Here is a 21,684-nt window from a genome sequence, read left to right as displayed (position 1 = left end):
AGAGATGGGAGCCACCAGAGAAAAGATCCTCCCCCCACTGCCACTCTCTGAGACTCAACAGGTTGGCACTCAAAGGAAGACCCCAGAGGCTAAGCATAGTGTCTAAACAGATCTGGATTGAGAGAGGTGCTCTGGCAGGAATTGTAGTCCCAAGCCATGCAGAGCTTTATAGGTTAAAACCAGCACCTTTAATTGGGCCCAGAAGCCTACAGGCAGGCAATGCAGGCAGGCCAGCCCTACAGGTCCCAATTATTAATCTGGCTGCCAAAGTCTACACCAGTTGCAGCTTCTGAATCATCTTCAAGGGTAGCCCCACACAGAGTGTGTTGCAGTAAGCTAATTTAGAGTTAACGAGAGTGTAGATTATGAAAGACATGTTATCCCTGTCCAGGGGTGGGCACAGCTAGGCCACCAGTGGAAGCTGATAGAAGGTACCCGAAACCATTGGTGCCAGCTGAATCTCAAGTAATAAAGGTGCATCAAAAAACACCCCTAACCTGGTCCTTTAGGGGAATGCAGCCCCATCGAGAACAGGCTGAACATCCCCCATCTGTCAGAGGAACCACCCACCAGCAGCACCACCTCAGTCTTGTCTAGATGGAGTTTCAGTTCGGCAGCCCTCCTCCAGCTCATCGTTGCAGCCGCACAGCAGTTTCACTCATCTAGTCTCACCTGCTGACTTTGACAAGGAGAAATGCAGCTGCATGTCATCAGCATAATTACCCTGTAAATGTAAATTGCACCACCTTCTTATTATCTTATCCTTTCCCATCCACACTCTGAACATCCTATTTGTCAGTATTCTTAAATTAAAATCCTGTTTACAAGGGAGCAAATGCTTAATTGCCATAGAATCCAGGAATAACCTAGTGAGGGTTCTACTTCAGAGCATTTCAAGGGTTTGGGAGTGTGATATGCTTAAGGTTGCCAGCTGGCTGAAATAAAACCCAACCTGTCTTCTCCTTGTCCCTTTAATTGAGATTTGATATGCGGAAGTTAGCAAAAGTAACCTTTTCAGGGCAAGCAGTTAAATGAGATCATTTGTTAATTGCAGAAATCAAGCTGCTGTTAAAATGTACAGCGCCAGCAGCCAGTTCAAGTGTTGGCAAAGGAGTGAGCTACAGAATATAGATGAGGCATTCTAATGCATTTAAACAGACTATATTAATAACGTCATAGAATAAATTCTGTATGAGATTGCTTCTTACTTTGTAATGACGGTATCCCTTCCTTTTCTGAGGACCAAACCAGACATGTCACAATTACAGGTCAAGATGCCCTGTGCTTGTGTGTATATCAGTTCAAGTTGGACTGGAGCCCACCAAGCAGGAAGTGAGGCAATATAAACATTTCCCCAAGTGCCATTTCCTTGATCCAGATTTTACACCCCCCCCCCCACAAAAAAAGCTGTTATTTTCTCCAAGGAGAAGCTTACATTCTATTCCTGCCCAATTCAAGCACAGGAACCAAAAATTGGAAAAAGAGGATTTGGCAGCAAATGAAGATGGGAGTTTATTCTTTGAGGGTTTTTCCTTCCAGCCAGCAGCAATGCTACCTAAGCTTCTGCTGGCTTTCTTAAACCTACATTTAATCTCTGGCTTTGCTGATATAAAAATTTGCCACATTACTCTTCCATGAGAGACCAGTCCATTTCACTTAAGCTGGAAATGGATCTGGTAACTGCTGGATTTTATATTTTGTAAATGTGTGATCTTCCTTTGTTTGCTTGATCTCAGCATGCCTAGGTGTAACCTGAAACCTGCAGAACTCTTGACAAAGCTAAATCTAATACAAGTCCTATTCTTCTTCCTACACTCTGTTTCAAAGTTGTTATTTAACATCCAACTTGATTAAGAGTTCCAAAGAACACAAAAGCTGATTCAGTGTTCTGTGACATTCTGGTTAGTCTTAATAAAACTATCACCCTGCTGTGATTCTTGCCTAAACAGCTGTTGCTTCCCTTCACCCTTTACTCTTGTAATCTTTGGCCAAATTGCAAAAGCGAGCTCAAGTTTACTTTTCATAGTGCTATTGTATGCATGTCTGTTTAGAAATAAATCCTACTGAGTTCAACAGGGCTTACTACCAGATACATATAGGACTGCAGCCTTCCTGCACAATTTAGCAGAGTGCAGCCCCTCAGCTCATTCATACCTTGTTAATAGCAGAGATGTTTCTTTGGCATGAGGTGGTACCTGTCTCTTTAAATCCTCCAGCAGAGGCTGAAGCTACACCATGCCTTCTTTCCCCACTCTCTCATGGGGAGGACTTTGAATTACATCACTGATAACCGGCCAGTGAACTAATGGGAAACCGACAACAACTGAAGGAGTTGGATTGCCCTATATACCTATTTCAGGGGAAAGCTAAGCTCCTGTTTCCTAAAGCAGGAGAGAGTAGGGTTGCCAGCTGACCAGATACAATTTACCCTGACTTGCTGTTCTGCTTTAACTGCAACATGACCCACGGCAATTCTCCAATTTTCTTGGACTAAAACTCCTACTATGGTCCAGCAATTTCCATGGTGGCTGGGATGATGGGAGCTGTAGTGAAGCACATGTGAAAGGTACCCAGTCAGGGGAGGTTGATTTACAGAAATATACTTTTTATTCCTTTTTTAAGAGCACAGAGATACTTGCAAATAATTCCACATGATCAGGCACAAAAACATCACACTGCTGAAAAGTTGGCAACCCAGGATGGAAGAAGAGTTACAGGAAGAGCCAGAAAGCTAGTATGGTAAGAGTCATGTGGATGCCAGTTCCTACTTGTGCTTTCAAAGGGATAAGTATTTTTTGTTTATAATAGAATATTAATAGAGTTGGAAGGGGCCTATATTTATTTATTAAAACATTTCTATGCCGCCCCTGCTCTGCTTCCACATGTGGTCTCCCATCTGGCTGCAGGCCAGTGCTTTTCCGGCTTAGCAAAGATGACTCAACATGCTAGCTGGATGTGTTGCTACGCTTATCTTAACCTTATCTTTCAGGTGGCAGATAACTGTCTTTCTGCCTGGAAAAATATGTACTCTTCAGTCTTTTGCAGGCATCACCTGATTTGGGTTGCCAACATCCCCCCCAGCAGGGCTCCAGTGCCTTTCTTTAATGGCTACATGACAAACAGTGATTCAACTGGTGAAGCTCTTCCACAGAATGTTGTTTTTAGTGCAGCCATTAAAAAGCACAAGAGCTGTGGGTGGATGAAGTTCCACACTGAGCACCTGGCCATGAGCACCCTACACTATTGACTCTGGGACCAACTACAGAATTTCAGCTGCTGCTTAAACGATTTCTGCCTAACAGATGGCACACAGCTTTGAATACTCTGTCTTCCTCTAAAATAAAGCAATCTTTGATGGTAGGTGGGGCCATTTTAGCCCAGAAACACACGGTATTAACCATTGGTTCAGTAGCAACAATGTTTGTTTACATTTCGCATATAACTCTGCATGCCTCTGTGAGATTCACGCCTTCCTTGTGCAGGCAGGCATGACATCATCCGAGGCTCTGAGAAGGTGACAGGTAAGCAACTGCAGCACAAGGGGAAGTCCCGCTAACTAGCACCAACCCAGTGCCTCCAGATAGAATGACAAAGAAGGCAAACACTGCCTAGGCAAGTGTGGGAAAGTGTGGGAGGCATAAAGCAGAGGATGCAAATTTCACACTCCCCAAACCCTATGCAAAAATCTAACTGGAGTTTTAAAGGCATTTTGAACCTAAGAAGAGCCCTGACGGATCACACCAAAGGCCTTAGTCCAGCATCTTGTTTCGTACAGCACCCACCCGGTTGCATCTAAAAAGTCCACATTCAGGGCTTGGAACCAGCATTCTTCACCAGGCAGCTTGCACACCTGTTGGATTGCAGTGCCCTCTTTCCTCAGAATCCTGGAGCATCCCAGGCTGGAGAAGGCTGCAACAAGTCCTCTTCTGTGGTTTGTACCCCACAACTACCACTCAGAGGTATTCTACTTCTGAGGGATTTTCTACCTGAGAACTTCACTGTGGGCTCAGGATCCCTCACTTGCAGGTTCTTTACACAATGTGGTCATTCTCACAGGCCTTCTGCTTGCTCTTCAGCCATTTTTACAAATTTATTTCAGATTCAGGATGATGCAGATTTTTTTCTGGATTATACATTATTCACTAGGGAACCCTTGTGCAACTGTGAATTATGCTCTATACCACAGTGTCACCTTGTGTTGTCTAATGGAACACACAGAAAGGGAGAGTGGAAAACTGTTTACCCCTCCCCCCCAAAAAAAAGCAGTCTTGTTAAATTACCAGGTTAAATGCCTCATGCTGAGTCTAGAGAGTTCATTTAACCATCATTACTAATAGCAACCTCCTGTGAATTTGCTGAATTCTCTTTCAAAGGTTTCTAAATGAGTGGCAATCATCCCGTGGCAGCACACTTGATACCCTGATTATGTGGTACATGAAGAAGTACTTTCCCTTGTCTGCCTTGAATCTCTGTCCCCCCCCATTTCATCACAAAACCCCGAGTTCTAGTATATATTTATTATATTTATATCCTGCCATTTTCCTTTTCAAGGAACTCAAGGCAGCTTTAGTAATTCCCCCGTCCTCTCAATCTTATCTGCACAACAACAATCCTGTGAAATAGCTTAGGTGAGAGTCTGACTGGCCCAGAGTCACTCAGTTGGCTCCATGGCTGAGTGGGGACTGGAACTCAGATCCCTTGAGACCAGACCTTGCTCTTCACCACTACAGCACGCTGGCTCTCTATAGAGTGGACATATAGTTAATAAAGCCTAGTATAGTTGATCTATGGAACTGGCTGCCAAGGGAAGCAGGGCTGGCCACCAAACTAGGAGGATCTAAAAGAGACTGGAGCAGTTCGTAGAAGCAGAATTACTGGCCATGTGCTACGCCCTTCACCAGAGACGGCATGCCTGCATTACCAGTTGTTGAGGAGCTGGGAAGGCAGAGGTCTTGCACTCATCCTGCTTGGGCAGCTGGTTTGCCACCATGTGTATGGGATGCTGAACTAGATGGAACTTTGGTCTAATCCAGCATGGCTTTTCTTGTGTTCTTATATAATACGTCACCACTACAAGGATGACAGTGACAACTTCTGCCCTGCTGTTCTGTTAAAAAAACATTAAAATAGACAAGAAAGCTACTGAAACCCATAAAACCAACGGGACTGGCAATTAAATGTTGCAGCGTAAGCACTCTTCTCTTCAGGGTTCCTGCTTGCTGCCCAACCACGGCCTCCTCCATAACACTCCATTCTTTCTATTCTATTTGATTTGTTCACACCCATTTTTCTGTTCCCACCACAACAATCACTCAGGGTGCGGTTGTGTGGCTGCTAGACAATTGCCCAAAGGATGATCAGAGTCTCAGCTTCAGCCTCAGAAACTTGCTCTGAGGGTGAAGCGGAGGCTCTAAAGTTGGAGTTCCCGCCCTCCACCCTCTCAGTTAGTGCAGAAGGAACTGAAGCAGCTGCACCTCGAAGGAGCAGTAAGAGAAACAGGCCAGTGCATGCTGCAACGGATTGGGGATGCTTCAGAGCTGCTGGATCCGAAGCCCTCCTATTCCCCTGATACACCGTTGAAACAGGCTTTTGGCAAGGAGGGAAGGAGACAGGTACCACTAGCAAAAGAAATCTGCTGGCAGCACTTCAGTCTCCTCTGCTCACGCTGAGCTAAAATGTTGTGACAGACAAAATCAGTCTTCTAAACGTTTTGCCAGGTGGGAGAATACAGAGGCAAGCTTTGCTTTTGCACTCCTTCTGCCCTGCGAAGCGTGCCCATAATCACTTGAGTTTGGAGGGTGATGGGGAGGTTCAGTGGACTGTGCCGTTTGTATTCCACTTCCATGAAACATACTCAGTCCTTACCAGGCCTTTTGGGGTGCCCCCCACAATTTGGATTAGTATTCCTTAATTTTTAAAAAAAATACTTCTTCCTGTACCTCCCTCTTCTGTGTGGGTGGTGCCATTTTGTCTACATAAGCGTGGTGTAGTGGCGTACAGCCAGTGTGGTGTAGTGGTGAAGAGCATGGGACTGGGGCTCAGATGATCTGGGTTTGAGTCCCCGCTCAGCCACGGAGCCAACTGGGTGACTTTGGGCCAGTCACAGACTCTCAGCCCAACCTACCTCACAGGGTTGTTGTTGTGCGGAGAAGATGGAGGAGGAGAATGATGTAAGCTGCCTTGAGCCCTTTGTAGGAAAAGGCAGGATATAAATCGAAAAAATTAAATTAATAAGTGATGCTTCTCATAGCTTGATTATTGGAAATGGACGGAATGAATGCTGCAGTTAGATCTCATAACATTTAAAAACAATCACTCCAAGTAGCAGGCCCTGGAGAGTCAGTGCCAGTCAGTGTAGGGAACCTCCAAAAGTTGGACAATAACTGGCACCATGCTTGCTGGGACTGATGGGGTATATACTGCAACACCTGGAAGGACACAGGTTCCCCACCCCTGCTACTGGGCTCAATGGACCAATGGTTAGACTCAGTGGAAGGCAGCCGCTTCTCTTTCTCCATCTGGTACTGGCTGGACAGTTTCTGTTTCTGCTTTTTTCACGGGAATAACTTGATGAAATAAACTTGGTGAAATAAACACCAAGATAGCTTCTGGGGTACAAGTTTACTGCATGTTCTCTTGGACCCCAAATGTCCCTTCCAACATTTCAGAAGTGATCCAGTCAACCAGCAGTTTCTAAATTATTGTTATTATTCCATTTATATCTTGCAAGGAAACCAAGGAAGCATATATGGTTCTCCTCCTCTCCATTTTATCTTCACAACTATCTTAGGAAATAGGTCAGGGTGTATAACATAGCCTAGTGAGAAATCTTTGGAAGCAGATGTAGGAAATAGAGAAACAGATTTCAAGAAAATTCATAGAAGCAGCTAGAATAATTGAATGTACACAAGGATGCTTCTAGAAACTGAATGTATCCCTAGAGGATACTTCTGGCTCACCGTGGAGTATGCTGCTGCTGAGACTTGGAATGCTGCCTCTTGGATTTCCTGAAGGAGAAGAGAGAAGCCAAAGGGGTTCGGAGCCCCCCCAGGATGGAAGGTGATCCACGCTTCTGAGCATGTGGAATCTGGGGTGATGAAGGTTTTGCATTTGTAGAATCTGAAAGAGAGATGAAAAGAAAAAAATGACAGTGCTGGAAGACTTGTTTCCACTTCCTTTAAAATGCAAATGCCTCCGTCTTAAATAGAAATGCCTTTGCCCACACCCTGGACTCTCTGTTCCTACAAAAATAAGGGCAGATAAAAATGACAACCACCCTCTATTATTCAGTCCCGGAAGTGGCAAGATATGTGCAAATTGGGCCTCTGTAGTCATGTCGCCCAGCAAATGGCATGTTCAATTTGACAGTAATTTGGGTGGTTGGCCGACTGCATCTAGACTGCCTCCAAATGTCTCCTCAGCACACAGAGCACCCGTGGAAACTCCTTTGCCCTGAATGGCTTTCCTGCTCATTTTAAGGGGCCAATTTACACCTGCATTTCACTTGTTGCATTAAAATGAATGGAGACCACAATCACAGGGGCTTGGGGAGTACATCAGAAAGCTATACAGTGGATGCTTCTCAACTTATTTCATTTTGTTCTGCAGTTTGTATCAAGATCACCAGCAAACAAAACTCTCCTTTCCTGACAGACCTCCTCTCGATTGTGTGCAGCCCGCAGTGGCTTGCTGCAAAGAAAGTGTGCTGTATCAGGATTATTTCTGCAAGCATGTTTGTTTCAGTGGGACTGAGGCTGGAGTCTTATGCATGTTGCTTAACTGGGAATAAATACCATTGAACTCAATGGTACGTACTTCCAAATAAATATATACAATACCATCATGACCCAAAGTAGGATCAGGGTGACTGTTGTGATCTGTCTTGAACCTTCCAGAGAAACAAGGTGGAAGTAAGGTGGAAGTCTGATCAATCCAGCAAAAGTGATGCCACAGATGCCAACACCATGCAGTTGCATGGAAGCCAAATCCACGCATCCATTGAATGGGAGACTGTGTGTAGCACAGCAAAGACAAGTTAGGAAATTGATCTCAGCAATAGTGTGCTGAAAGAAACTCTTCCTACATCTGTATCAGTGTCAAGCCAGTCAGTAGATGGGTTCAATCTTCCTGTCCCGTTATTCTGATTATATTGTCACTTGCACACTTCCTGAGCCTGTCTAATCTGTCACGGTTCCATTCAACCATTTCATTTATCTAAATTGAGTTCCTGTCCCCTGACAAGCAGACAGAAGAGGTGCATTGTTTTATCTGCAATCTGTTTCATCTAAACTGCTTTTGTGTCTCTCGTCTCCTGCTGAAAGACTTCAGAACTTGAGTGCAATACGTCAATCACTACAGTACAATTTTCCCTGTGATATACGCTTATCTTCTTTCCTCCCCACAAAGTGCTTAAATGCTCTTCATATTATACAGTCCAGTACTGCAGCTATCTCTGCAGATAACACCCACTGCTGCAATTTGATTACTGTCTCCAATCATCAAGAAAAACCAAGGCTAGGTAGCAAAATTGTATTAATATATTTTCCATTCTTCGAACATTGTTTCCCAAGTGAAAATCTGGTGTCCCTTTTTCTTTAACACTCCGGTATTGAGAAAGAAAGATAGAAAGACAAAGATTTTTCTATCTCCATTTTGAAGCTGGCAGTGGCACTGTTCCACACCATGGATAACCCAACGACAACTCACCATTCCCTATAGCTTTCCTCAGTCTGTGAGCTAGCGGTTGTTTCAACATTCTGCCAGTATCAGCCGCTTTCTGGAACTTTCTTTTCTGTATTTCTTCAAACCATTCTCCAGTCACTCCTGGAAGCCCCGTAGCATCTTCTTTTTTCTTATGCAGTTTGCTAGAAAGATAACACAAAGCCTATTAACAGTGTAACCCTATAGTTAACTATTTAGTTCAGTGCAGCTGCAACCATATATTCAGTTAAGTGGATACAGGATTGCACCCTGTTTCAGCAGGCTTTTTAATGCTCTTCTTCAAAGTGGTAGTACCTCTCATAAATAGGAATTACACCAATTTCTTTTATTCAAATTGCCATGGCAAAGATATTTATGCTAATATGCTAAAAACATATAGCCTTGGTTTTGACCTAATACTAAACCATTGTTTAGAGCATGTTTTTAATCTGCTCAAAACATGGTCTCAAGTACTTCTCCTTCCTCCTCCAATATGCACCAGAGAAAGAGATCAGAAGCTTCTGATTCCAGGTTTCAATTAACCATGGTTTGTCATTATATCCAACATGAAACAAGCCAAGTCCAAACTGATTTCTGATCCTGGCTTGTTTGAACAAACCATAATTAAAGTAACCCCATTTCTGGTCCAGTCCTAACAACAATCTGTTGTTAGTTAAAATCAAGAACATACTTCTAGTCTTCTGCTCTGGCATGTGCCAAAGGAAGGTATGTGTGAGGGGAAGCACACAAGGTGTAGATTCAAGCAGCCTCATTCTTGTTAACAGAACAATATGATTTAGTATTATGTCCATTTAATGTAGGAATTAGGTTGCAAATGAAAAAAAAGCTCACAGCCAGTGTCAAGTTTTAGAATAACTGCTTCCTTTGTTGTGGAGGAAGCAGTTGGAAAGACTCTCTTGGTAGGCCCTTTTCTCTGACTGCACCTGCCTCGTTCTCACACTGACACCCCACATTCTCTTTCTTCTCCTTTTGCAACCAGTTCTTACAACCTTTCAGAAGGAGAAGACAAGCTGTAGGGAGGTTATTACTTCTCCTTGTTTTTGCTCAGTTAAGGAGGACAAATGAACAAAGAGGAAATGCAGGGCCATGGGTCAAAAAAGTAATCTACCTCCCAGATTTATTTCTAAATCTCCATCAGTAGTACAGATCAAGATGCTTTTGAAATAAGTAGCATATCTGACTGCAGGGCCAAACCTAAAGTTTACCTATGTGTGAATACAATCTTTCTTGCACTCACAGGATGGTATGGGTACCTTGGGAGTGTCTGGCTGCATACAAGAGTTCACTTAGATCTCCCAGCTCATTTAGAACAGTTTCTTCGTTCCATCAGCCATCCTTTGCTAGGTGTTACTTTAGCTTAAAATGTGTGCGTGCACACACACTATTTGCAGATCCTCTTTCCTTGAGTACACCTTCAAGAAGGCATGCCTAAAATATAATGAATGTATTGCACACCCTCTAGAGGCCAAAAGAGAGAGGGCACAAGTTGACAAATTACACAACCTTTTCAATTTTTTTAAGATGTAATGATTCTGATCCAAAATAACTGTAGTAACATCTGGTGTGCTGAATGACAAAACTGGGGAGGGCTGAGATGGGTTAGAACTCCAGTCTAAAGAACCTGGTTTTTAGAAAATCAAGATGCTGACTAATGAATAGATGTTCAATTCATACTGATGGTCTAACACAAGAGATAAACATTAACGATCATGCAAAAAGCCTTGAACCTATAAATACCATTACTATGAGAATAAACCATATGTTAAATAGGGCAATCAACTGATTAACACCTATCTAGTTCAATTAAAGGATAAACAGATATTCAGTTAGGTTTAAGTACATTTGTATAGCACAAAAACTTCAAAGTGTGTGTGTTGGAGAACCAGACTCAAAGGAGCACTTTCCCAAACATACAGGGTGCCTTTAGTTCACAAACCCAGTATTAATGGCCTTCATTAATGAATCAGGTACTCAGTTAATCACTTAAATTGATTTATTGTGTTAGTCATTTCTCACATTCTCTACCAGTAACTGATTTTTTTATGATTTTAAAATACTTAGTTTTATAGATAACTTCACCAGATTCTCAATCACTGAGTCCAAACAAGTTTGCATTCTACATTTTATTCCACAAGCACTAATATGTATTCATAGCATGACAGAGGAAATTAGCATAATTATACTTCACGTTTGCAATACAAAGTGCTGAAGTGTGGTGAACCTGAAATTAAGTTGTTCAAAAATGTGGTCAATGTACTATTGGCATAGTCTTGAAGACGGATGCAATAATTTAGAATTTCTCCTCTCAAAGAAAAGGGTAATTACTTCAGTCACTCATCTTCCAGAATTCTGGCCGATTGATGTTGGGAGTTGTAGGACTTTTTTCTGTGCAAATGTGTATAAGATTAGGCCTTCAACTTGCTTAAAGAACCTTAAGAGCTAGTTAATGGCTCATCTGCTCCCAGGCAGACTTGCATGGCTCAGAGTCTGAGATCAAAGAGCAAACCTGCTTTGGAAGCATTGTGCTTTTGCAAACTGCCCAGAGAGCTTTGACTACTGGGCAGAATAGAAATAAAATTGTAGTATTAGGGAGACAGACCTGGTCACAGAACCTGTTCCGGCTTCAAGAGAAGTTTGCCAGGCATTCTGAAAAATGTATTTATGAATTGTTGAGTATATCAGTGTTTATCTATCTGTGGTGATGACTAAATAAATTGCTGTGGACCACCCAGAGAGGTACTGAAATGAAATAAATCATCAACAAATCCTCTTCCTCCTGCAGGCTAAACTAAATGTAATATTAGCTATGCAAACACAATTAATGTACACATTAATGCAGTATACATAGCACTGCAGTGGGGAGAGCTGAGCAGTTCTGGAACAGCAGAATTTAACCCTCCTCTCCCAGCTGCAGTCCTGATGAAAATTGCCTCTTTGAAATTACTATTTGAATCCTTTGACAGCACTGGTGCGGTGGTGCCTTTAAGGTCAAATGTTTGCCTATATTTCACAGTGTCCATACCTTCCATAGGGTCAAGGCTTGACCCTCTCGGGAAGAGAACAGCAACTTCTGGCCCTCCAGATGTTCCTGCGTCTGATTCCCAGCATCCTTCATCACTGTCTCTATTGGCTAGGGCTGATAGAACTTGTAGGCCAAAACATTTTGAAGGCTACGTGTTGTCCATTCCGCTTTACGATAAAGTAGCTTTGTCTTTACACATAATTAAACCGGTCGGCAATATTACAAAGAGAAAGAAAGAATGGCAAAGTCTTTCAAAATGCTTCAGATTTTTAATCCTGATCATCCTGAATCAACAGTGATTCAACAGGAACTGGAAATATCAGTCGTGGTGTAGCCAATTTATTTATTTTAGGATTGGTGGGATTTTAAAGTTTGTAAACCACCCAGAGAGCCCTCTGGGCTATTGGGGTGGTATATAAATGCAATCAATCAATCAATACCATTAAAAAAAGCAGCACTATAGCAATTCTCTTTATTACTGTGTTGCCTCTTGCCTCATAGGATAGAGTAGGGTAAAAATCTGCCTGTAGGTCATCTGGTTGAGAAAGAAGTGAAGTGAGCAGAAAACACACACAAACGCACGCACGCACGCACAGAGAGGGAGAGGGAATGAATAGATTTTAGATTCTGGGCTTATCCCTGCTTTAGACAGCCATGAGTGTTTACTTGTGAGTTGCATTCTTCAAATTTCCCTTCTCTATCACCTATGCTTTGCTAATACTATTAATGCTAATTAATAATATGTTAGAGAAAAATCACAAAAACAAGCAAACAATTTGTCAATCTGGGAAAAAGGCAGGCAGACACACTCTGAGCATGTGCAGTTTTGTTATTTTAAACTCACTTAAAGTACTATCAAGACTACAGGACAAGAATGCAGAAGCAAAACAGTTTGCTTCTGTTGTCCTGATGCTAAACACAGTTACTTGGGGAATAAACACTGTTTTGTGTTTACTGAAAATAATGTTGCAAAGTACAGGTAATGAAATAAGCATCTGCAATCGTGTATATGCAAGGTGGGTTGTGTAAGCTTTGGCTGTGGGATGGTTTAGAAATAAAATAATAATATATGTACAGCTGGCTGCCCTGCCCGTAAAATGGCTCTGCCAATCTGTCTCTCTCTGGATGAATGGAAAGCACATCAGCAACCTCACTGCAGCTCCTTGGGAGAGTGTGATGCTGGCACAGCACTCAACAAAATCTTGGAGGTGTTCTCTAGTTCCTAAATAATGCAAATCAGTTCCTTCCCAAGTGTTCCGTTTATAGATGGGAATTATCTATTTGCTTCTCAAAATTCAGGTGCCTACCCTCAGGGTAGCAGAAAACATATTTTTCCTAGCACTCAAGCCACTCCTAGTAGAACATCCGCTGTGATGTGGAGAGGCCAGGGAGGGTCTGTTTGGCCCAACATCAGTTCACACAGCGGCCAACCAGCTGTCCACAGGAACCCACAAGAAGGACAGGAGTGCTGAGTAGGCAAAATTAACTAATTTTATAAACAGAAGACCCATCAAGGAATTTAATGTGAAATGGAAATTGTATTATATGCAATTCAATTAATATGGAACAAAATGCAGCCTGTAAAAATAAGGTCGATGATCTACATTTCAATGTAAATTTTATGTAATTGTTTATAATTGACTTGAAATGATTGGAAAACTTACTAGTTTAGAGAACTATAATTATATTTTTTGCAAGCTCTAACAAAGTACTGATTTACAGAAAGACAGAAATTTTTGCTTTTTCAGGAATTTACTAGGTTTTGAATTATGTTATATTTGTATAAGATCCCTAAGCATCCTTATCCCTTTTTCACATTTATCTTTCTTTGCATTTTATTTCTTTTAAGAAAAAATATTTTTTATTTAAAAGAGGAGTACAGTGGTACCTTAGCTCACGAATGCTTCAGTTCATGACCAAATTGGGTTGCGAACAAAAATTTCATAAAAATTTTGACTCAGGTTGTAAACTCTGCATTGGGTGGCGACCGTGGCCATCTCCCCCCCGCCGAGTGAACCCGCGTTCATGCCCGTCTCCCCCTCCAGCGTGCCCGAATTTGCGACCATCTCTCCCCGCCCCCCCCCCCAGCACGCAGGGATGACAGGCGTGATCGCGGTCCTGCTGGGGCACGAGGAGATGGCCGTGCTTGTGTTCGGTGGGGGGAGGGGTGGGTCTTTGCGGCGATCTTTGTTGTTCTGCAATCTTTGTTGTTCTTGGTCACTTTGCTTCACATTTTTCTGATTTAAAAAAATAGTTACAGAACGGATTAACCTTATTTACCTTGAACCTTATGGGAAAATTTGACTTGGCTCATGACCAATTTGGGTCACGACCAGAGTCGTGGAACGGATGAAGTTCGTGAGCCAAGGTACCACTGTGTATGAGTGCAACAGCACCATCCTGGCCAAGCTCCCTAGCAACTGGTGTATCCTTCTGTTACTAAGGGCAATGTATAGCCATCAGGACTGGAAGTCCTTGATGATCTTCTTCCCCAGTGAATCTGCCCAATCCCCTTTTAAAGCCCTCCAAATTGGTGTCATCACTGCATCTCATACAAGTGTAATTATCTGCTGTGTGAAGAAGTTCTACCTTTTATCTTTACTGAATCTCCCACAAATCAGCCTTACAGGATAACCCTGACTTACGGAAATGGGAGAAAAAAATGTCTCGCTCATTTCTCCACACTGTGCATAATTTTGGACACCTCTATTAGTCTTCCCTTAACTTTTTTTGGGGTGGGGGGAAGCTAAACAATCTCAGCTCTTGCAACTGTTACTCATGGGGGAGTTGTTTCAAGAGGTGATCGTGTTAAAGGCATTTTTCCAACTTTATGATACCCTTTTTGGGTACAGTAACCAAAACTATACACAATATTCTGAGTTTGGTCCCACCATAGTTTTCTGTAAGAGCAGTAGGACATTGGCAGATCTATTCTGAATGCCTTTCTTAATTATGCATTTACTTGAAATTAGGATGCTGGCTGGGATACTGGTTGTAGGGCTTTTTCTGTCTCAACACATATAGTATTGCAACCTTAGCTGTTTAACATTTTAGTGCCCTCCCCACAACCCCCCCCCCCCCCACAGTCATTCATCAGCACTCATCCTAGCCCCGTGTTGCCAGGAGTGACTGCTGTACCAACTTGATCATAATTGGACTTATTTACAAGCAAACATGCCTTGGTTTGGTCTGTTAATCTTTAATGTGCTGTTTTCTCACTTTGTTTTCCTGTTCTTTCTCTGCCCGCACCCTGAACTTGCAATTTCCATCTTTTCAGGCATACCAGCAACTGTCATGAAATGGCAAGATGTGTAACAAAATTGTCCAATTTAATGCAATGTCAAAATGACTAAAGCAACTGCAGTCCTGATTGCTAGTGTGCATGTGCTCTCGGTGCACTTTCTGATTGACATAACATTCTGTCGTCCCTCCTGCATTCTGTCAATTGTATACGTAAGGAGGAAAGAATTGTTTAAGGAACTGGTGCAAATCTACCAAAGCAAAATGCTATATTGAACGTGTACTAAAAATAACAATATGAAATTGTCAGGAAGGAAAGGGGGGAAGGGAGCTATAAGGGTGCCTCTAATGAAAGGAGGTAATAAGAGACAGTGTGGTGTGATGGTTAGAGGGAAGGAGTAGGGACCTGGGAGATCCAGGTTTTAGTCCACTCAAGACTTTTAAGCTCACTGAGTGTCTTTGGTCCAGTCACTCACTCTCAGCCTAACCCACCTTATAGGGCTGTTGTTGTGAGGATAAAATGGAGTAGTGGAGTGTGGAAGGCATCTTGGTTCCTTGCAAGAAAAAGAAAGGTAGGGTATAAATGCAATATAATAATAAAAATAGAGTTTCTCCCTCCCTATTTTGCAGTATAGTGGAAGGGCTTTTCATCAGAATCACTCGCATCTCTTAGGAGCAGAGGAGAATATTTAGGGTTACTATGAACAATTAAATCATTGGATTGCTGCAGTAGGCTCCTGTGTCAGAAGGCACAAATCCTTTTCTCCCCTTTCCCCTGAAAGGTGATTGATTTGCATCAGTAACACCTGTGATAATAGCATGTACATCAAACTTAAAACAGGTGTTAGGCTGCCTTTCCCTCAAATCTGTCCTTAAATATTTTTTACCAGGGCTTGAATTCTAGCCCAAGAAGGCAGAACCCTATGGATTGAAATAATATTACAGGGGTCCCAAAGCCTTTTCTGTCAATGTGCAGCCAGTGTGGTGTAGTGGATAAGAGTGCAGGACTGGGACTCAGGCAACCTGGGTGCTAGCCCCTGCTCAGCCATGGAGCCAACTGGGTGAGTTTGGGCCAGTCACAGACTCTCAGCCCAGCCTACCTCACAGGGTTGTTGTTGTGGGGATGTGCTTGAGAGCAGCAGGGGGACAACAATATAAGCTGTTTTGAGTTCTTAAAAGAAAAAGAAAGGTGCAGGATATAAATTTAATAGATCAGTAATAAATAAATGAGCATATTTGGAATGTTGAATACACTATGTAGGCATTGTTATAAAATGGCTGCCATGGGTGGTTTGGCCAGTTATACATAGTTGCTATGGTAGGAATAGCCAATCATAAAACACATTTCCCAGAAGGCAAACTGGTGAGGCTGGAGTTAAAAAAAGGAACTTGCCCAAGAACCTATGTACAAAGTGAGGTGGAGTCTAAACTCCAAAACACTCAGTTTTGGGGTTGAATGCAGATGTGCTGGACAGGAGGAACAGAAACAAAATATTAAGGTCAACTAACAAAATTATAAACTGATCTAACTTTGACCTATGCAAATTAGATTATTGCTTTGTTATTTTAGTTGGGGCAAATAAAACCGATAGGTCCTGGCTGGATTTATTTTGCTAGTGGGGTTACCTGGACGCCTTTTTCACATGTGAAGTGACCCTTAAAAAGCTTTTAAATCGTTTTTTGTCACAGATGAAAGAACAGGCAAGCAAGTTTAATTCGGTAAAGCTGAAGATGAAAGAACTATCATACCTATCTCTCAGGCATTTCACTGCCCAGCTGCATTCCTTCTTAAGCAACTTTGCCAACCTATCAATAGGCCAATGCATAATTCTGAATAAAGTCTTCCAGTCCACACCCTGAGGGTGAGGATGTACAGAGGCAGAAGCAAAGCTAAAGGTATTTCAAACAAATTTGGTAGGTGTGGCTGTTTTTGAGCATATTATTTCTAGTTGGAAATGTATATCTGCAAAGCCCAGGAAATGAAAATATTGCGTTCTTTCCTTCTTTTTAATTATGTAAATTTAGAATGCTTCCCTTTTTGTAGGTTTTGGGTAGATAACAATGATCCTGACTTATCTTTCATCCAGGACAACTAGTTGTACAAAGCAGCTAGCAGCTCCAAGAGTGACATGCATTCCCCTTTGTGTCAAAAGATAAAACCAGATTAAACCAACTGTGTCAATGGAGCATTGCAATGCACAGCCCAAATGCACACCTAAATTGCTTCTAAACACATGGAATTTGCTGCATATCATGGCAGAAATAGCATTAACTGAAAATATATTGCACTGAAAAAGAATGTCTGCATATAATTTGATTCTGAACTCCCAATTAATCCCTTGCTTCCCACAGTCAGCCCATATACAGAAGTGGTTCAATATGAGCAAAAAATGCTCAGGCTTGTGCAAATCTGTCATGAAAGGAGCTGTATAACCAGGGAAGCAAGAACGTCCCTGTATATGACTTTGCTGCTTTTACTTGGACAAGGGATGGTGCCATTAATGGCTTACTCTATCAGAGTGTCAGAATGCAGAGAGACAGAGGCTGTCTCTAAGACACATTTCATACTTTCCCCAGAGTGAACATTTATTAAGGTATCATTCTTTGCTTTGCAAAGTTAAAGGATGTTTATTCCCTTGAGGGAAGCTAACCAGTCTGCTTACACAACAATCTACAATATTATTTTCCATAGTTACAATACAGTGACGTAGCTGTTCTATGTTATGCAACACAAAGTGTTTTCATCAGAAAGCTTTCCAAATCTGCAAATTATATCCAGCTGCTGAGATTTCTTGCTAAATAATTTGCCACAGTCCTTGTAGCCTGGAATACCAGAAGTGCAGGTGAAGTGCAGATGGTGCCTCCGGAGGTATTCAGACTTCTCCACCTCTTTTTACTAAAGGCAGCCTAGAATTCTCCTAAATTAAGCAAATACACAAATAAAAATATTCACAAATGCCGCTTTTTATACCAACATTCCCGCAGGACTGGAATAGGCACAGCCGGGCAGTTGCCAAGATGCCCCTCAACAAGTCTGCCTGGAACATGCTCCTCCTCTTCATCATTCCAAGCTGCTTGTTCACCTGCTTCTGACACAGACAAGGGTGATGGTGAAAAGGAGGAAGAGCAAATACTGCCGTTTGTTTGCTCACTGGCTCTCTGTCTGTCAAGCAAACAATTGGCAGCAAGGATTAAGAAGCAGACGAGAGGCCAAAAGCAGCTGGTAACGTAAGTGATGAGAAGGTGGACTCACTGTAGGAGGAGACCCACTGAAGGAGTCTTGCACTAGGGCCTTTGGAAACATGGAGTCAGCATTCCCTTCCCCAGGCTAGCATCTCTAGATGAATTGCACTATAACAGCCGTTATCCCCATGACAGCTGGAGTCCAACACATCTGGAAGGTGCTTGGGGGAGGCTGTTTTTTACAGTAAAAAAAAGACCTTTGTGAGCAAGAAACTTTGAGCCAAGAGTTTACCCAGGCAGAGGCAAGGAGCGAAAGTACATCTAAAAAGCACACTTTTCCTTGCATGTCTTCTAACAACCTAACAGCAGGAGACCTGATGGCCTTTATGGCCCCTTCCAACTCTACTATTCTGTGATTTCCTCCAAAACTATCATCAGATTCTCTTACTTTCTACTTTTTGCTATTATCTCCTAAACTGCCACTTTGGTTGCATTAACCTCAAATGTTTAATCTCCCCTGTTAACTTTAGTGGATCCCCTTCAAGGCAAGAACATGGGTTGATCAGATTTCTTTGCCAAACAGAACTCTTGAAACTTTAATATAAGTTGCCCAAGGGCAGCTGCCAGATCTAAGCAAGCAGAATCATTCTCCCTGTTTGTGAATGCAAATTGCTCCATCACTGGAGATCAAATGTGCACAGACAAAAAGGGCAAGAATTCCTGTGCATGGAAATCACAGAATTCACTGTTGCATGTACTCAAGCAGATGCCATTAGCATAGCTCCCATGAAAATATAAATATATGCTGTTTCTTTGTATTTCTAAACAGTTACAATGAAAACTCTTTAGCCAAAGCCTGAATTAATGTTAATAACTCCTTGTGTGATATTCATAACAGCTGGACCATGCTCTTGCCACAAAAGGAATCTTACTGACCTCAATTGGTCTGAATAAGTGAGTGTTTGTTCAGACTCATTATTTTTAAATCGACATCCATTTTGCCAGTCTTGTTCTATCATACTGTCTAATTTGTCAGGTAAGGTTGCTAAAGCAAGGGCCTATTTTCCTGAACCACCACCAATGATCCAATATAAATAAATGGCATTTTTTTCCATGCTAAGATGCCTCAGGAATTTTCACAAGTGGTATTTTTAATTGACATACTTTCCTTTATTTAAATAAAAGGTGGGGAACACAAGTAAATATAATTACTACAAGTAATACCAGTATGACTGTGTCTCTACCATACAATTACTAATTATATTTCTAGACAGAGAATATGCAGGCTAGATACCTGTCTCCTATCCACACACAGATGTGTACACACACAGTCCTGAGTTATGGAAACTGTCATAAAGGATTGTAGGTCACTTTGTGCACAGAAAGCACAATTGTACAACCAGTCCTTGGGCCTGGGTCAGCATCATCCAGGACTTGCCAAGGAGTAATTTTATTTACTTTGAATTATTTGCAGAACACCTTTCAGGATGAAACCTTCTCAGGCTGCCTGCAGGAAAAAACAATACAGAACAAAAAAATTTTCCAGAACCATAGCAATAAAACCAGCGGCTATAAAGGACACTGGAAATGGGATTCGGAAATGCACTAGCAACCAGTGCCCCTGTGCAGTATCAGTAATGTGTGAGTGGACTGCTTAATCCCTACAATTCTCCAGGCATGGGCCTTGCCATCAACCTTTGAAGGCCTGTGGTGTATTGGGAAAAACCCCCAAACATTTTTATTTCCTTTACTTTTGTTGGCTCTGTTGTTTACTAAGTAAAATAAACATGCTAAATTAGTTCACTTTGAAAGGTGTAAGAAAATTTTGCAATGTAAATTACACTGTTAATGCAAATTACCTTTAAACCCTTGAGTTCCCTGGGACTAGATGTCAGCTCAGCATTGGAACCTGAATCTAAAAGGCAGCTAGCTGCATCACGAGGGCCCCAGTTCTCCACCCCATCCTGGACACCAGCAGTTCTTCCATGATGTTAGGCTTGAGAGGGACTCTAGAGCATGGGCTGGATTCGGCCTGCCATGCCCATTTATCTGGCCCGCCTCAGAGGTTTTGGACTCCCCCACCCCCCACCGCCTGCCTCCCCCGCGCATGCGGGGAGGCAGTGGCTTGCTCACTTGGAGATGGTTTTGGACTCGCTGAGAGATCTCCGAGCAAGCCGCTGCCACCGCATGCGCCCAGTGCCACCTCCTGTGCATACAGCGCCACCTCACCGGCCCACGCCCCTGCCTCACTGGCTGGTCGCCGCCACCTTTCAACTGAAAAAGTTTGAGGACCCCACTCTAGAGGAATCCCCTGGAAAGGGACATGACAACTCTGCATGTGAAACAGAGAAGAATTACATCTAGAAATGTGCTTCAGTGGAATGAACATTGTAAAGCTCAGATGTAGCTTTACAGATACAACCTCTGGAGCTTTCTTTACGGATAGTTTGCACCAAATCTAACCTTGAGCTTTTTAAAAATCTCTGATAGGGTAGGCTAGTTAGCAAAGTTGCTTACTTGTGTCTGTGCACAGTCGTCAGGAAAACTATGGACTCATCCAGGCACAAAGGATGGTACTGAAACAACTGTTATGGCTAGAAATGTCCCCTTTGATTTTGGGCACAAGAAAACAAATCTCTGTGTAGCCTCTGCAACAGAACTCTGGGGAACAAATTCAGGTTACAAGGCCATGGATAAGCAACAGAAATAAATAGAACTAATTGAGGGATTCGCATAATACTCTAGACACCATGCTGTATTCTTTTGGCAGATAATTGCTCCCTGGTGTTTGCTTGCAGAGGCTGTAAACAACAACAAAAAAATTGCTATTGTGGGAACAAATCTTTATCCCTCCTACCTTACTTCCTGACTTTTATTTTTAATGCACAGGGGACTGTATTAGGCAGGGGACAAAGAACACTGCTGGAAACTTTTTTCTTGGTCTCGCATCAAAAGTAGACTCTTCCCTGCTGTCATTCCTAGATGCTCATAGTGTGCCTCCTTTCAGTTTTGCTCACACTGACAGCAAATTACCAGATAACTTTCTAATACAATAACCTTGAGAGAAGGAAAAAGAAATAGTTGCAACTGGTAACTTTTAATTCTCTCTGCAGTTCTTTTCCTTGCCACTTCTTCCTAGGTATTTCAACCTGGTATTGACAGGTAAACATATCTTAAGTCACTTGTCTATACACACAAGCTCATTTCTGGTTCCAAAAGAAGACAATTCATGCCAAGAAAATGGATAAATCCACCACAGCTTGTCACATCTGTAAGAAAGAGTTGGTTGTCCAAGAGAGCTTTGGCTGTTGAGCAGTACAGATGTTAAATAAATAAATAAATTACTCCCATCAGCCTGTTTAAGGGCTGTCATTTGATCAACCTAACAAAAATTCAGAACGCCTTTTAGCCCAGGGGATGAATTCCATTTTGGAAAAGCTTTCAGGATCTGTAGTCCAATGAAATGCAGATCACTTATTGTTGTTGTAGATTAGGAAGTCATCCACCTCCAGCACCAT

The 21,684-nt window shown here is 42.3% G+C and overlaps 1 protein-coding gene across 1 annotated transcript in view; it reads right to left on the bottom strand.

Annotated features, from left to right (window-relative positions):
• The window catches only part of EXPH5 (exophilin 5), a 49,107-nt gene that overhangs the window by 21,303 nt on the left and 6,120 nt on the right, over nt 1–21,684 (bottom strand). The window contains exons 2-3 of the mRNA XM_044441809.1: nt 8,707–8,864; nt 6,960–7,119 (exon numbers count right to left, since the gene is read on the bottom strand). Coding sequence (XP_044297744.1) covers nt 6,960–7,119; nt 8,707–8,864 — 318 coding nt within the window. The remainder of the gene's footprint in view (nt 1–6,959; nt 7,120–8,706; nt 8,865–21,684) is intronic.

The sequence above is a fragment of the Varanus komodoensis genome, unplaced genomic scaffold, assembly GCF_004798865.1.
Source record: "Varanus komodoensis strain SLA01 unplaced genomic scaffold, ASM479886v1 scaffold4, whole genome shotgun sequence".
Lineage (NCBI taxonomy): Eukaryota > Metazoa > Chordata > Lepidosauria > Squamata > Varanidae > Varanus > Varanus komodoensis.
This window is presented reverse-complemented; position numbering and strand designations above follow the sequence as displayed.